The sequence below is a fragment of the Mesoplodon bidens genome (assembly GCF_964165515.1).
Source record: "Mesoplodon bidens genome assembly, chromosome: 4".
Taxonomy (NCBI): Eukaryota; Metazoa; Chordata; class Mammalia; order Artiodactyla; family Ziphiidae; genus Mesoplodon; species Mesoplodon bidens.
Genome location: NC_138160.1, coordinates 79,515,756 through 79,531,276, shown reverse-complemented (window position 1 = coordinate 79,531,276; position 15,521 = coordinate 79,515,756). Strand labels below are relative to the sequence as shown.

The 15,521-nt window shown below is 39.7% G+C and overlaps 1 protein-coding gene across 8 annotated transcripts in view; it reads right to left on the bottom strand.

The window, feature by feature from the left end:
- Nucleotides 1-15,521, bottom strand: part of CAST (calpastatin) — a 123,256-nt gene that overhangs the window by 38,068 nt on the left and 69,667 nt on the right. For 5 of the 8 annotated variants that reach the window (XM_081231845.1, XM_081231844.1, XM_081231841.1 and 2 more), the window contains 8 exons: nucleotides 9,612-9,677; nucleotides 8,820-8,861; nucleotides 7,337-7,393; nucleotides 6,816-6,929; nucleotides 5,720-5,803; nucleotides 3,201-3,269; nucleotides 1,770-1,868; nucleotides 173-253 (listed from right to left, as the gene is read on the bottom strand). In XM_081231845.1, the coding sequence (XP_081087971.1) occupies nucleotides 173-253; nucleotides 1,770-1,868; nucleotides 3,201-3,269; nucleotides 5,720-5,803; nucleotides 6,816-6,929; nucleotides 7,337-7,393; nucleotides 8,820-8,861; nucleotides 9,612-9,677 (612 nt within the window). The remainder of the gene's footprint in view (nucleotides 1-172; nucleotides 254-1,769; nucleotides 1,869-3,200; nucleotides 3,270-5,719; nucleotides 5,804-6,815; nucleotides 6,930-7,336; nucleotides 7,394-8,819; nucleotides 8,862-9,611; nucleotides 9,678-15,521) is intronic. The other 3 variants (XM_081231843.1, XM_081231846.1, XM_081231848.1) reach the window with 1 other exon arrangement.

The window sequence follows — 15,521 nt, the reverse complement described above, 5'->3', positions numbered from 1 at the left end:
GATAGTCTGATATGGCAGCCCTACCAAAGTAATACAGTGAGCTTCAGAGTAATGACAATTTTGCACACCCATTATATTATCTAAGTTAAAAAAACTGGATATATTAATGTGATAAAAATTATAATTCCAAAAAAGAAACAATAAAGTATAAGTAAAGGATTGTTTAACTTACATTTAAAAGTTCCCTATATTTTGGAGGAAGTGTGACTTCTCTTTTACCCAATTCCTCTATGTAAGTAGAACTAATCAGATCCTAGAAGAAAACCGTATACATAAGGATATCAGCTGAGAATGTTATATACATATTCTTAAACCAAAGTACTATTGCATTATTAATTTATGGAACTATTGAGAGTAAATATAAATCATTTAGAAGCCAATATTTTACACAACTCTGAAATTCTGTTTCCACAAATACTTGCCCATATTTAATTGGCTTAACCCATTAGTAATGCTATAAAATATTCAAACCACTATATTAAATTTGATTCATATATAAAATGCATTTTATTTAAAAATATTTTTCATTATCTAATGTTTCTATACCTACAAAAGAGCAGTTGATAACAGTGAATATCTATATAACTCAACAGATCTAGTTATTTCTTATGTAATAAGAAAAAAATCAGTGATGTTTCTTTTTTAGCGCTCTCCAATCCAATTCCTCTTCCTTGTTTTCCAGAGATAGCCATCATCCTGAACTTTATCACATCCATCAATGTAAAGCTGAGTATATTTTAAAACAATTATTCCACATGTAGATACCCATAATCAATATACACCATTACTTTGCCTATTTTCAAGTGTTATATAAATGGTATCAAATTCTTATGTCATTTGGTAATGTACTATTTTTATTCAAAGTTATGTTTTTGTAATGTTATCCATATTGATACATGAATAAGCCATTTTAACCACTATAAAGTGTTCCACTATATCATCTTGTCTCCTGTTGAACAAAATCATTTCCAAATGTTTCACCTGTTCTTAGAACTCCTTATACACCTGGGCAAGGCTCCCTCCAGCAAGTCTATCTAGATGTGGGATTGCTGGTTAGAGGGTGTGCACATCTTCATGTGACATCCACAGGCTCTGGGCCAGTTGTCAGACTTTTACACTTCTGCCAATCAGGTGAGTGTGAAGTGCTATCTCTCTGTGTTTTAGTACCAGTTTCCTAATTACTAGGGAGACTTTCATGTGTCTATTGGCCAAATTTTCTCCTAATTTTCTATTGGGTTGTCTTTTTCTCAGTTTTAAAAAATCTTCAGAAATTCTAGAAACAAATCCTTTGTTATGACTGTTGCAATATTTTCTTACAGTCTATGGAATGTCTTTTATTAATGTCAAGGAACATAACTTTCTTGCTTTTTATGAATCAGGAATAGAGATGAACTGAGGGTAGAAAATATCTAGAAATCAAGATAAGTTCAAGTGATAGGGTGGGAAATATCTGGAAACTAAAATAAGTCGAAGTCCACTGGACTTAAGCCTCGAAGAAAGAAAATAAGTCTCTGTGATCCAACAGACTATATCCCAGCTGCAGCCTCAGCAGAGACAATCAATCAGTATTTGCTGATCAACGGAATCGCATAGCCACCTTAGGACAGTTTCCATCCACAACACTAATTTTCAGTTGCTATTACTGATACTGACAGCATACTGCTTCTCTCCACACAGAACACTATATATTCTTTTGTGCATCATGACCATGACCTACTAGCTCTCCTACTCATTAAGTATGAATCTTTATCGACATCAAGATCACTTACCAAAACTTCAGGTCCAGTATATGTTGTATTATCTTCTTTAGTTTCTTCAGGTTCTCCTAAAGTGTCTATTAAGTTATCCAAAGCAGCATCCATGCCTGACTGGAAAACAAAAAGAGCAGATATGTAAATGTTATTTGTTACACATATTTCATTTTGATTTTTTAACTACCAAAAAAAAAAATTCTGTGTAGAAAAATACCAAACACCAAAAGTTCTTAAATGGTTAAAATCTCGTCTGTAACAGAACTTATTATTTAAAGTCCCAGAGTATAGATTCTAGGTTGGCAAGATAGAAAGCCACATTCAGGTTAAGAACCACAATTTCAATAAGTCTAAAGGCATGAACTACATGGACAAGTGTATGGTTCATTACAGCTGCCAGACCACTGTACTGATAGTTTAAAGAAAAAAGGAAACAAACTACAGAGAATTATGATCATGTTGCTATACGCAAGAGAGGAAATGCTCAGTATTTTTGCTTATCAATCGTTTCCACCTCTTCCAAATAAAATATATTTCTAAAATGGATTGCCCCGGGCTTCCCTGGTGGCGCAGTGGTTGAGAGCCTGCCTGCCGATGCAGGGGACACGGGTTCGTGCCCCGGTCCGGGAAGATCCCACATGCCGCGGAGCGGCTGGGCCCGTGAGCCATGGCTGTTGAGCCTGCGCGTCCGGAGCCTGTGCTCCGCAACGGGAGAGGCCACAACAGTGAGAGGCCCACATACCGCAAAAAAAAAAAAAAAAAAAAAAAAAGGATTGCCCTGTGTTCTTTTATTCATTTGTGGCTTTTTGTTCACTTGCTTGTCTGAAGATGTTTACAAATAGAAATTCCCTGAATTTCCCTGAATTTCTGATTCCCTGAATCAGTATAATGAATGAAAGAGTGCCTCCATCCTGTTTTTGAGGTTAAGAATGATTCATTGTGAAGAATACGCTACATTTGAAGGGGAAAACAATTTGAGGAAAGACGCTTTACTATTTAACTCAGCTTAAAAATGATAGTTTACATTTTTTTTTTGCAACTACCGTATTTCCACTACAACTTTAGGAACTCACCTGATTGTGTAATAGAATGTGAGGCCTGTTAGCTTTAGACTGATTCAATTGGGAATTACAGAATGAAGAAGTGCCTGGCATTCTTTAGTGATACCTCTGGTTAAAGAAGGTGCATTTGCAGGAAGGAAACTGGAATGTAAACTCCATGAGACATAACTGGAGTTTCCAGAACACAGGGTTAGAATGCAAAATGTTACAAACATACATAAGAAAATCCCACTTTCAACCCAGTCATATTAGCTTCAAACAATAATTCATTAAAAAGGTCCTTTAAGTTACCCTCACCTCATATTGTTTACCCTCAAGAAATCAGATCACGATAGACACAGAGACTATGAATAAATATCTATGTAAAAAGGCACTGCTATCTTCATACCTTTCCAGAGGGTTTACTTGGTTTGGCTTCAACTGGTACAGCTGACATTAATGATTTATTTTCTTTATTCTGGTGGGGGTTTAGAAAGAAAGAAAAACTCCTCATATATCTTTATAAAATTCAATAATATTACAGACTTTAAAATGAATACATTATAACATAACATGGATCATATACTAAACATCTGCTCTGTGCCAGACACTTTATGTGTTATATCCTTTTTCAGAACAGCATAAGTAATATTAATATTGATAATATTAATCTCCCTTAGAGATGTGACAAGCAAGGCTCAGAGAGGTTGAGTAACTTCCCAGGTCACACAGTAAAGGACAGCACTGAGATCTGAATCCAGGACTGCCCGTCTCTTTCTTCACTGCTCTTGGTTGCCTCTCCCAGAGCCCACAGCTAATCTCTGCAACACCCATGAATTCCTTCTTATTACAAGCAGCCATTATTTCTAGATGTTGTTCTCTCGGTCTTGGCCCCTACACACCAAGACCTCCACCCCGCCTTGCTTTGGTATCTCATCGCTCATTCTTTCTTTCATCTCCCTAAAATCAATGTCCTTCCCACCACGGCTTCAGTTGCTCCATCAATGATTGTCAATAACTTTCCAATCTGCAGTTTCCATGCCTTTACCCAGACATGATCTTCTCTGAGTTACTCTGGTGAGCACCCCTCTCCTGACTCTCATCTCTCACAGCACCATCCCCATTCTGTGCTGGCATCTGTGCCCTCTGTTCTCTGCCACCTCTGGCATCTCTCCTGCTTTGCCCCCTGCCACACGCATGTTTCTGCCTGTACTGGTGGTCCTAGGCAATCATTCTCTAGGGTTAGGGGCCAAATGCTTTCAGGGCCAGGCAGGAACGAAATGGTGAAGTTGCTGGGTTTAAGACAATAGGGAATTGTCTTCTGTGAAGGTCTCTGAAATCTGGGCAGCAGAGCTTGGAGGTGGAGAGCACAGGCTCGGACGGTCTGGGTTTGCACACCAGCCCACACGCACTGGCTGCAGGAGGCTTCAGGCAGATCACGTCTCCTCCTGAACCTCTGTACCCTCATGTATGAGACCAGGACAGTGACTGCACCTACTGCAGGGGGTTGTGAGGATTAAACTAATTCATCTATTAAAGTATGAAAGCTAGGGCTTCCCTGGTGGCGCAGTGGTTGAGAGTCCGTCTGGCGGTGCAGGGGACACAGGTTCGTGCCCCGGTCTGGGAAGATCCCACATGCTGCGGAGCGGCTGGGCCCGTGAGCCATGGCCACTGAGCCTGCACGTCCGGAGCCTGTGCTCCACGATGGGAGAGGCCCCAACAGTGAGAGGCCCACGTACCAAAAAAATAAATAAATAAAAAAATAAAGGATCTAAGGAAGGTGCCCATAATTTGCCAGTGGGGCACATATACTCTCTCCTGAGAGGGCTTGTGATGCTCCTTTGAAAACCTCCCATATCAATCCATGTAGATGTCATGACGGCACATAATTTACTCATTTCAAGATGGCAGTGTTCATATTAAAATCTGAGAGTAATGCTTATTCAAATGCTCATGGCAATTTTATGTGCTTTATTTCAAAGCCATAAATCTTGAAGGCAGGATCTGAGTCAACTCACATTTTAATTCCCTTGGTATTGATATGAGGCCTTATACATGCCAGGCACTCAGTAACTATTTATTTATTTATTTATGGGGTCTAAAACAATTTTTTTTAGAGATCTTTATTGGAGTATAACTGCTTCACAATACTGTGTTAGTTTCTGTTGTACAACAACGTGAATCAGCCATAGGCATACATATATCCCCATATCCCCTCCCTCTTGAGCGTCCCTCCCACCTTCCCTATCCCACACCCCGATCCCACCCCCTAGGTCATCGCAAAGCACCGAGCTTATCTCCCTGTGCTAAGCGGCTGCTTCCCGCTAGCTATCTATTTTACATTAGGTCGTGTATATATGTCCATGCCACTCTCACTTCACCCCAGCTTCCCCCTCCCCATGTCCTCAAGTCCCTTCTCTATGTCTACGTCTTTATTTCTGCCCTGCCACTAGGTTCATCAGTACCATCGTTGTTTTTTTTTTTAGATTCCATATATATGTGTTAGCATACAGCATTTGTTTTTCTCTTTCTGACTTACTTCACTCTGTATGACAGACTCTAGGTCCATCCACCTCACTACAAATAACTCAATCTCGTTTCTTTTTATGGCTGAGTAATATTCCACTGAATAGTAACTATTTATTGAATGCATGAATTTTAAAATCATGCATTCAATAAACAGTGTCTTTTTGGTGTCTTGCTCTCTCTATATCCTTCAGATGCATGCTCTTCTTCATAAAATTTCACATATGAAGTGTCCAGTTTTAGCAAATGACAGGTTATTTGACTGTGACAGCACGGGAACACTGAATGGTTAAACAGAGCCAGCCAGGTACAATGGGCCTTCGCTGAGCATATGTTTCTCATAAAAGAGACCTGATAAGCATTGAGGCCCATGTACATGTTACATCTTTTATGTGTGCTCACCTTGTCAACTGGTTTGCCAGACGCTGCAGCTACGCCAGTAACAGCACTCTTTCCACCACTGGAAATTGTGTCCTGTGACTTAGTCTAAAGGAGAAAAGATTGACAGAACTAAGTATCTCTGAATGACTATTTTCAAGATCATACATTTCAAATGTCACTAAGGAGCCAGTTTCTCCTAGCAGACATCTTGTAGGGAAATGGTCACTAGCTTCTACTGCACATGATGCAATGCTGGGCACATACAGCTGGACTCAAGAGCTTACAGAGCTCATGCAGGTTAACACACATAGGTGAAGTGGGCCAAATGGGCACATATGAGGTTGTAAAGCCTCTAGTCAATTGTTGCCATGTGAGCCTACTGTTGCCAGATATTACAATTTTTCAAGAGAAGCTAGAAATTTGCATTTTATGTGAAGTATTCTCACTTTGTTGGCAGCTAACTAAAGATCATTTTGATTACTGTGAGCCAAATAAAATACACAAGTGGCTGCAATTGGTGGGCCACAAATTTGCAGTTTCTGATATAAGGTATATTGTTAAGCAGGCCTATTTCCTATCTTCCAAGAGCTCTCAATGAAAAAGTTCTCATAGATGTTTATTCTTCTAGTAGTTGAATAGTTGTATTCTGGAAATACAGAATATATTTCTGACTTTTGGCTCTGTAAGTTGATCTCTCCTACAACAAGACCCTAAAAACTCTAAGACTTCCAGGTAAAGAGCATATCTCGCAGGGCATCTGAGTTCCCACAGCCCACGAGGAGAGGGGTCCAGGAGGCAGCCTCAATCCCAAGCTTCCCATCTGTGAGACACCAGAGTCGGCTGCCTCAAAGTCACGACAGGGCGCTGCTGGGTGGTGGAGAGGGCATGATGGAACATCCCCCAGACCTATCTGATGCCCTTCTCAGGCCTTACTTAGTCCCAAGTTTCCACAAGGTTATTTGCAACACCAGCAAAATGAGAGCACCAAATCTTTACAATACAAGATATATTCGGCGTAGCTCTGTAGATTCACCTACACATATCAATGTAGATAGAGGACCTGTCAATTCCCTAGTTGACATTAGTGTTTTCCTATCTATCAGTCTGCTTTATTTACCTTTGGTATTGTTGATTTCTCTGATGTTGGCTGCTCACTTGATCTGGAAACTGCTTTTTCATTATCAGCATGCTTGCTTCCCGTACCTGATGAGTGCTTGGGTAGGCTTTTTGGCTGAAAACACACACACACACACACACACACATGTCCCACAATGTTAACAATATGACAAATATTGCTACTTTTCTCTATGGAATAGAAAGTATTCATAACAGCTGTGTTTTATGCAGTTTTTTATTGTGCGAATTTAAATTAGAATGACGTGACAAAATTTCACTTTGAGTACAAAATTTGAAACAATGCAAATCCTTCCTCCCAAATTCAGCAAGAATCACCTGAGCAAATTGCAAATCCTGCTAATGCCACATGGTGGTGCCATTTTAGCAGAAAAACAAATACCAGCCATGCTCAGTAGGACTTGAAAGATGAGTTCAGAATTTTATCCTTCACCAAAAAACAAAGAAAAACAAAGAAAATAAGGTTTGCCCTTATGATATCAAGTCCTAATGATGATCATTTACCTCTGTGTGTTCCTTTGGCTTTACTTCTTGGGTTTTTTTCTCATGAACCACAGATGGCTGTAAATTTCAAAAGATAAAATCTCAATTACATCAGAGTACATTGTTTTTATATTTCCAAATAAGCTCAAAACCAAAAATCCCAATTAGACCATTCTGCCTCTCTTAGGAAAGGCCCAGTTAGAGAAGTAGATGTTGCTGTCTGGTTGATAGTAATCCTACCAACAGTCTGATAATGATAATTACCAGAAAAATAATGAAAAATGTATTTCATCTAGAATGACTTTTCAAATAGCTATGTATCTCTAAATTATTGGCTGTTTTCCACAATTCATGTAGATCATTTGATAACTGCAAGTCCATCCACAGAGACATCAAATGATCACTTTGACCACTGAGTTTGTTGATAGGGGATCCTACTTTAGAAATTAAAATTGATTTTCAAAAAAATCTCCTTTCATAGGAGATGAACACTGTATTTTTTTAGCTAAATGATTTATATGGTCTTTTCTGTGCTACAAGTAGAGAAGACAGGTATCACTAGAAACCCAATTCTCTTGAGATTGAGTAACCAAAAACATTTAAATATGGAATAGAAGACAACTTCCACCGGCTGCTGAATTATTCTTCTACAGGGGACTATGTAATTACCATCCTCAGGGGCCACCAAGAGGCCTTACACAAAATCATATAAGCTTCATCTTTCACCCAGATGACTCTGCCCACCGCACTCCCCACCCTTGCCTGCACTTAAAGTACTTCAGCCTAAATCATCTTTGTGCTTCCCTACAGGAAACCTTGTGGTCTGAGTAACTGCTCAAGTGTACTTGAAAGAAATAAAGTATAGCACCTTATTGAAGAGAAACATTTGCCCTGCCTGCAGACACCCTGGGGTCATCTCCATATGGACTGGAATTGGCTTTCAGTCTAGACAGCCATGTGTCAGGAAAGCAAGGGAAGCCATTCCCAAGGGAAAGTCAGAGCTGTCTCCTGAGTAACTGATAACTAGTTCCACCAATGGAAATAAGACCATCAAGATAAACCCAGGGCCTAGTCTAAGGAGAGACTCTCATCTTTAAGTTATCTAGGTGTTGGGTTCAATAGACACCTTTATTCTTGATGTCTCATCATTAAAGTAATCAAATCCTCATTACCCTTTTCCCTTGTCCTTTGTTCCTGTTGCTTTTTTTTTAAATGACTTCAGCTATAACAAAAATCTAGATTTGAATAAAATGCCTTCTGAAGTAGATTTATAAAATACTATTCATTTTAACAATATATGGATTTAATGTTATAATTATTTTATATACACTCTATATAATCATGTTCAAAAGGGTAATCTAAAAAAAGGGTAATCTAAAATTAATTTAATTAGCTGACAAAAAAAATTTTTTTTTACCATTTAGTAGCACCAATAGAGGAAATTAGTTATTCATTATTGTTGCAAAGAATCCAAATAATTCACTAGTTGACTTAAATCATTTACCTTAGTTGATTGTGACTTCTTCTCAGGTTCTGTTTTTACAGCCTAAATTCAGAAAAAGAAAGAAAAAGAAAGGAAGGAAAAATGAATATAGTTTACAAAGTTTATCATATATTTCCTTCAACTAAGAAGCTAAAAAAGATGATTTTTATGTATTTATAAATATAAACTTCATGAGTTAAAATTATACTTTTCTTGGCACTGTAACTCCTTATTTACTTATTTATTTAGCCACACCATGTGGCTTGTGGGATCTTAGTTCCCCAATCAGGGATCAAATCCGCATCCCCTGCAGTGGAAGCATGGAGTCCTAACCACTGGACCACCAGGGAATTCCCAGAATTGTAACTCTTTAGGTAAACACTTAAGCACACTAATTAATAGTCTGCTCTTACTACTCAGATGGCAATTTGCATCTTACTACTTCTGTGTGTATTAAAGATATGTAAATATTTATTACTATGAACATGGTAGCTAATACATAAGCAAACTAAACTAAAAACCCTCATCCTTCAAAGCCACTAACATGGTTGAACTCTTTATGAGTGAAATACTCAGCGTAGGTTTCAGCTGATGATGTAAAACAATGGGAGGCTGACAGTATCAAGAACACAGGAAGCAGTGAAATTGATTTTTAGTGCCAGAATGTGAGCCATGGGTAACTAAGCCTACCAGAGGTCCGAGATGGGTCAAAGTGTTGCAGAAGATTGTGAACTGAAATTATTAGCACGTGCTAAGCAGCTGAAGTGACCATTAGTAAACAGAAATGTCCCCTAGTACAATGAACCACATCACCTGTTTTTTGTGTCTTTTCTTATTAGGAGAATGCAGTCCTTCCAACTGTTTGCTGACTGGAATGGCCTAATATATAAAAGCACAGCCCCAAGTGTGATTTTATTTTATTTGATAGTCAAATAAGTAACATGAATAAACAGGGTTAAAGGTTTGTCAAAAGTTTTCTGAAATTCTGTCAGCACAATATTACAACAATTTTGTAAATAGCGCATGGATTTTTGTAGCACGATAAAAATCTAGCAATCGAATCTAAAGTTCTAGGAATGCTTCTGAAGAGCTGGTTGTTATTTAGGATTTTAGTGGAGTACTTTACAGTTCTACCCAACCAAAAGTTACCTGTGTCAAAAAAGACAATTACTTAAGTATACACATGCATTCTCTGTATAGGGAAGATATGAAAACAAGAATAAAATTTGATTAAACATTTTATGATGGGGAGGGTGGGAGGGAGGGAGATGCATGAGGGAAGGGATGTGGGAACAGATGTATATGTATGACTGATTCACTTTGTTATAAAGCAGAAACTAATAAAAAAAAACATTTTATGAACTTTTCAAAGTAAAAGATTAAAAATTAGGCCTGATGCTTCTGCCATTTCTTTCCCTTTTAGCTGCTCGGTGATATCAGCACAAACTCCTACTTTTTATTCTATTATCTGAAGAGACTGATGCCAAATATCCTCTTAACTTATCATGTATTGTGCTTCAGTAATGAAGGCACATGTGTCCCTCACATAATAGACCCTTGTTATGCCAACACACTTATTGTTTTGGAAAGGAAACAAAGTTCATGAACAAAGGAATGTTTTTAAAATTTAAAATTTTGGATCCTTTCAAACTGGATCCTTGTTAATGAGTTTCTGTACATGCTACTCTGCTTCTTTTTTGAGTTTATGCAAATGCAATTTATTAAATGATTAACAAGGAAAATAAGCCAGCTGGTATTTTAAAGGTTTGAGTCTATTAATAGCTTCTAATTTGTAATCTGGCATTTTGGCAATATTTTGCATGGAAGAACTCTACAATACAATTAAGAATGTATACTTACAGACGCGAGCAGCTTCTAATGAAATATACATTTTAATCAGTAATCACTGACACATCTCCTAAATTTATTTTTGGTGGTGGTGAGGCTGATGAACATAATACTGATGACAATAATAACTAATGCTTATTATAGCCTCTTAGTACAAGGGACTGTTCGAAACTCTCTTACTCCAACCCTCTTAGTCCTCATAATAATCCTTAGAGACAGGTATAATGAGTATCATTATTATCATCACCATCATCATCATCATCCCCATTTCATGGATGAAAATTGAGGCACATGGAAGTTAAATAACTTCCCAAGGACACCCATGGTGGAGCTGGGGTTATGTGTTCTCAATCACTGCACTGCACTGCATTGTCTCTCCAGTGCCAGCCAGCTCCTACTGGGCACCTGCTGTGGGACAGGCACTGTTCAATAGCCTTATCTTTGTTTCCTTACACAGTCTTGTGAGAAAGGTACTATTATCATCCTCCTCCAAATTGTACAGATAAGGACTCACAGACTTCTAAAACAAACTTATGGTTACCAAAGGGGAAAGCTGGGGGGGAGGGATAAATTAGGAGTTTGGGATTAACATATACATACTACTATATATAAAATAGATAATCAACAAGGACCTACTGTAGAGCACAGGGAACTCTACTGAATAGTCTATAATCACCTATATGAGAAAAGAATCTGAAAAGGAATGGATATCTGTATATGTATAACTGCATCTCTTTGCTGTATGCCTGAAACTACTAACACAACATTGTAAATCAACTATAATCTAATATAAAATAAAAATTAAATTAAAAAAGGAAATGAAAGCCAAGAGGAATTTTCCAGCATCACAGCCAGCATAGAACTAGGAATAGAAGCCAAGCCGTCTGGCTCCAGTGTCCACTCTACAAAGCCTCTCAGAGATCTCAACCTGATTAACAATGACCTGACCTTTCATCTTACACACAGCAGTGTGACTACCAATTCTAATATGAGGGACAAGAGAGAGAGAACATAGATCTAGACATATTACCTCCAGAGCTAGATTGACTTTCATTTCAAAGGTGTAGAACGTGACAAGGATTTGATATAGGCTTTATTTGAATTAACATCTTTTCTCTAAAAGCTCAAAATATTTAGAGAAATATGCTCATAAAGTTCACAAAAATCTCCAAGAGGAGGCTGATATAAATGTTATGAACCAAACATCAGAAGTACATGAAGGGGAGAGGAGCTTCAAGATGGCGGAAGAGTAAGACGCAGAGATCACCTTCCTCCCCACAAATACACCAGAAATACATCTACACGTGGAACAACTCCTACAGAACACCCACTGAACGCTGGCAGAAGACCTCAGACTTCCCAAAAGGCAAGAAACTCCCCACATACCTGGGGAGGGCAAAGGAAAAAAGAAAAAACAGAGACAAAAGAATAGGGACGGGACCCGCACCAGTGGGAGGGAGCTGTGAAGGAGGAAAGGTTTCCACACACTAGGAGCCCCTTCACGGGCGGAGACTGCGGGGGGCAGAGGGGGGAAAGCTTCGGGGCCGCGGAGGAGAGCACAGCAACAGGGGTGCGGAGGGCAAAGCGGAGAGATTCCCGCACAGAGGATCGGTGCCGACCAGCACTCACCAGCCCGAGAGGCTTGTCTGCTCACCCGCCGGGGCGGGCGGGGCTGGGAACTGAGGCTCAGGCTTAGGTCGGAGCGCGGGGAGAGGACTGTGGGTGGCGGCGTGAACACAGCCTGAAGGGGGCTTGTGTGCCACGGCTAGCTGTGAGGGAGTCCGGGAAAAGGTCTGGAGCTGCCAAAGAGGCAAGAGACTTTTTCTTGCCTCTTTGTTTCCTGGTGCGCGAGGAGAGGGGATTAAGAGCACCAGTTAAAGGAGCTCCAGAGACAGGGGCGAGCCGCGGCTAAAAGCGCGGACCACAGAGACAGGCATGGGACGCTAAGGCTGCTGCTGCAGCCACCAAGAAGCCTGTGTGCAAGCACAGGTCACTCCCACACCTCTCCTCCCGGGAGCCTGTGCAGCCCGCCACTGCCAGGGTCCCCTGATCCAGGGACAACTTCCCCCGGAGAACACACAGCGCGGAGAACACATGGCGCACCTCAGGCTGGTGCAACGTCATGCTGGCCTCTGCCGCCGCAGGCTCGCCCCGCACTCTGTACCCCTCCCTGCCCCCGGCCTGAGTGAGCCAGAGCCCCCGAATCAGCTGCTCCTTTAACCCCGTCCTGTCTGAGTGAAGAACAGACGCCCTCAGGAGACCTACACGCAGAGGCAGGGCCAAATCCAAAGCTGAACCCCAGGAGCTGTGCAAACAAAGAAGAAAAAGGGAAGTCTCTCCCAGCAGCCTCAGGAGCAGCGGATTAAATCTCCACAATCAACTTGATGTACCCTGCATCTGTGGAATACCAAATAGACAGAAAAAAAATCCCAAATTGAGGAGGTGGACTTCGGGAGCAACGATCTATACATTTTTTTCCCTTTTTCTCATTTTGTGAGTGTGTATGTGTATGCTTCTGTGTGTTATTTTGTCTGTATAGCTTGTTTTTACCATTTCTCCTAAAATCCTGTCTGTCCATTTTTTGTTTTGTTTTCTTTTGTTTTTTAGTATAGTTTTTAGCACCTGTTATCATTGGAAGATTTGTTTTTTGGTTTGGTTGCTCTCTTCTTTCTTTCTTTCTTTTTTTAATTACTTAAAAATAATTATTAAAAATTTTTTTAATTTTTAATTTTAATAACTATTTTATTTAACGTTTTCTTCTTCTTTCTTTCTTTCTCTTTTCTCCCTTATATTCTGAGCCATGTGGATGACAGGCTCTTGGTGCTCCAGCCAGGCGTCAGGGCTGTGCCTCTGAGGTGGGAGAGCCAAGTTCAGGACACTGGTCCACAAGAGACCTCCCAGCTCCACGTAATATGAAACGACAAATATCTCCCAGAGATCTCCATCTCAATGCCAACACCCATCTCCACTCAACGACCAGCAAGCTACAGTGCTGGACACCCTATGCCAAACAACTAGCAAGACAGGAACACAACCCCATCCATTAGCAGAGAGGCTGCCTAAAATCATAATAAGGCCACAGACACCCCAAAACACACCACCAGACGTGGAACTGCCCACCAGAAACACAAGATCCAGCCTCACCCACCAGAACACAGGCACTAGTCCCCTCCACCAGGAAGCCTACACAACCCACTGAACCAACCTTAGCCACTGGGGACAGACACCAAAAACAACGGGCACTACGAACCTGGAGCCTGCAAAAAGGAGACCCCAAACACACTAAGTTAAGCAAAATGAGAAGACAAACTCACAGCAGACGAAGGAGCAAGATAAAAACCCACCGGACCTAATAAATGAAGAGGAAATAGGCAGTCTACCTGAAAAAGAATTCAGAATAATGATAGTAAAGATGATCCAAAATCTTGGAAATAGAATGGAGGAAATACAAGAAATGTTTAACAAGGACCTAGAAGAACTAAAGAGCAAACAAACAGTGATGAACAACACAATAAATGAAATTAAAAATTCTCTACAAGGGATCAATAGCAGAATAACTGAGGCACAAGAATGGAGAAGTGACCTGGAAGATAAAATAGTGGAAATAACTACTGCAGAGCAGAAGAAAGAAAAAAGAATGAGAAGAATTGAGGACAGTCTCAGGGACCTCTGGGACAACATTAAATGCACCAACATTCGAATTATAGGGGTCCCAGAAGAAGAAGGGAAAAAGAAAGGGACTGAGAAAATATATGAAGAGATTATAGTTGAAAATTTCCCTAACATGGGAAAGGAAATAGTTAATCAAGTCCAGGAAGCACAGAGAGTCCCATACAGGATAAATCCAAGGAGAAACATGCCAAGACACATATTAATCAAACTATCAAAAATTAAATACAAAAAAAAATATTAAAAGCAGCAAGGGAAAAACAACAAACAACACACAAGGGAATCCCCATAAGGTTAACAGCTGATCTTTCAGCAGAAACTCTGCAAGCCGGAAGGGAGGGGTAGGACATATTTAAAGTGATGAAGGAGAAAAACCTACAAGCAAGGTTACTCTACCCAGCAAGGATCTCATTCAGATTTGATGGAGAAATTAAAACATTTACAGACAAGCAAAAGCTAAGAGAATTCAGCACCACCAAACCAGCTTTACAACACATGCTAAAGGAACTTCTCTAGGCAAGAAACACAAGAGAAGTAAAAGACCTACAATAACAAACCCAAAACAATTAAGAAAGTGGTAATAGGAACATACATATCGATAATTACCTTAAACGTAAATGGATTAAATGCTCCAACCAAAAGACACAGACTGGCTGAATGGATACAAAGACAAGACCCGTATATATGCTGTCTAGAAGGGACCCACTTCAGACCTAGGGACACATACAGACTGAAAGTGAGCAGAAGGAAAAAGATATTCCATGCAAATGGAAATCAAAATAAAGCTGGAATAGCAACTCTCATATCAGACAAAATAGACTTTAAAACAAAGACTATTACCAGAGACAGAGAAGGACACTACATAATGATCAAGGGATTGATCCAAGAAGAAGATAGAACAATTGTAAATATTTATGCACCCAACATAGGAGCACCTCAATACATAAGGCAAATACTAACAGCCATAAAAGGGGAAATCGATAGTAACACACTCATAGTAGGGGACTTTAACACCCCACTTTCACCAATGGACAGATCATCCAAAATGAAAATAAATAAGGAAACAAGCTTTAAATGATACATTAAACAAGATGGACTAAATTGATATTTATAGGACATTCCATCCAAAAACAACAGCATACACATTCTTCTCAAATGCTCATGGAACATTCTCCAGGATACATCATACCTTGGGTCACAGATCAA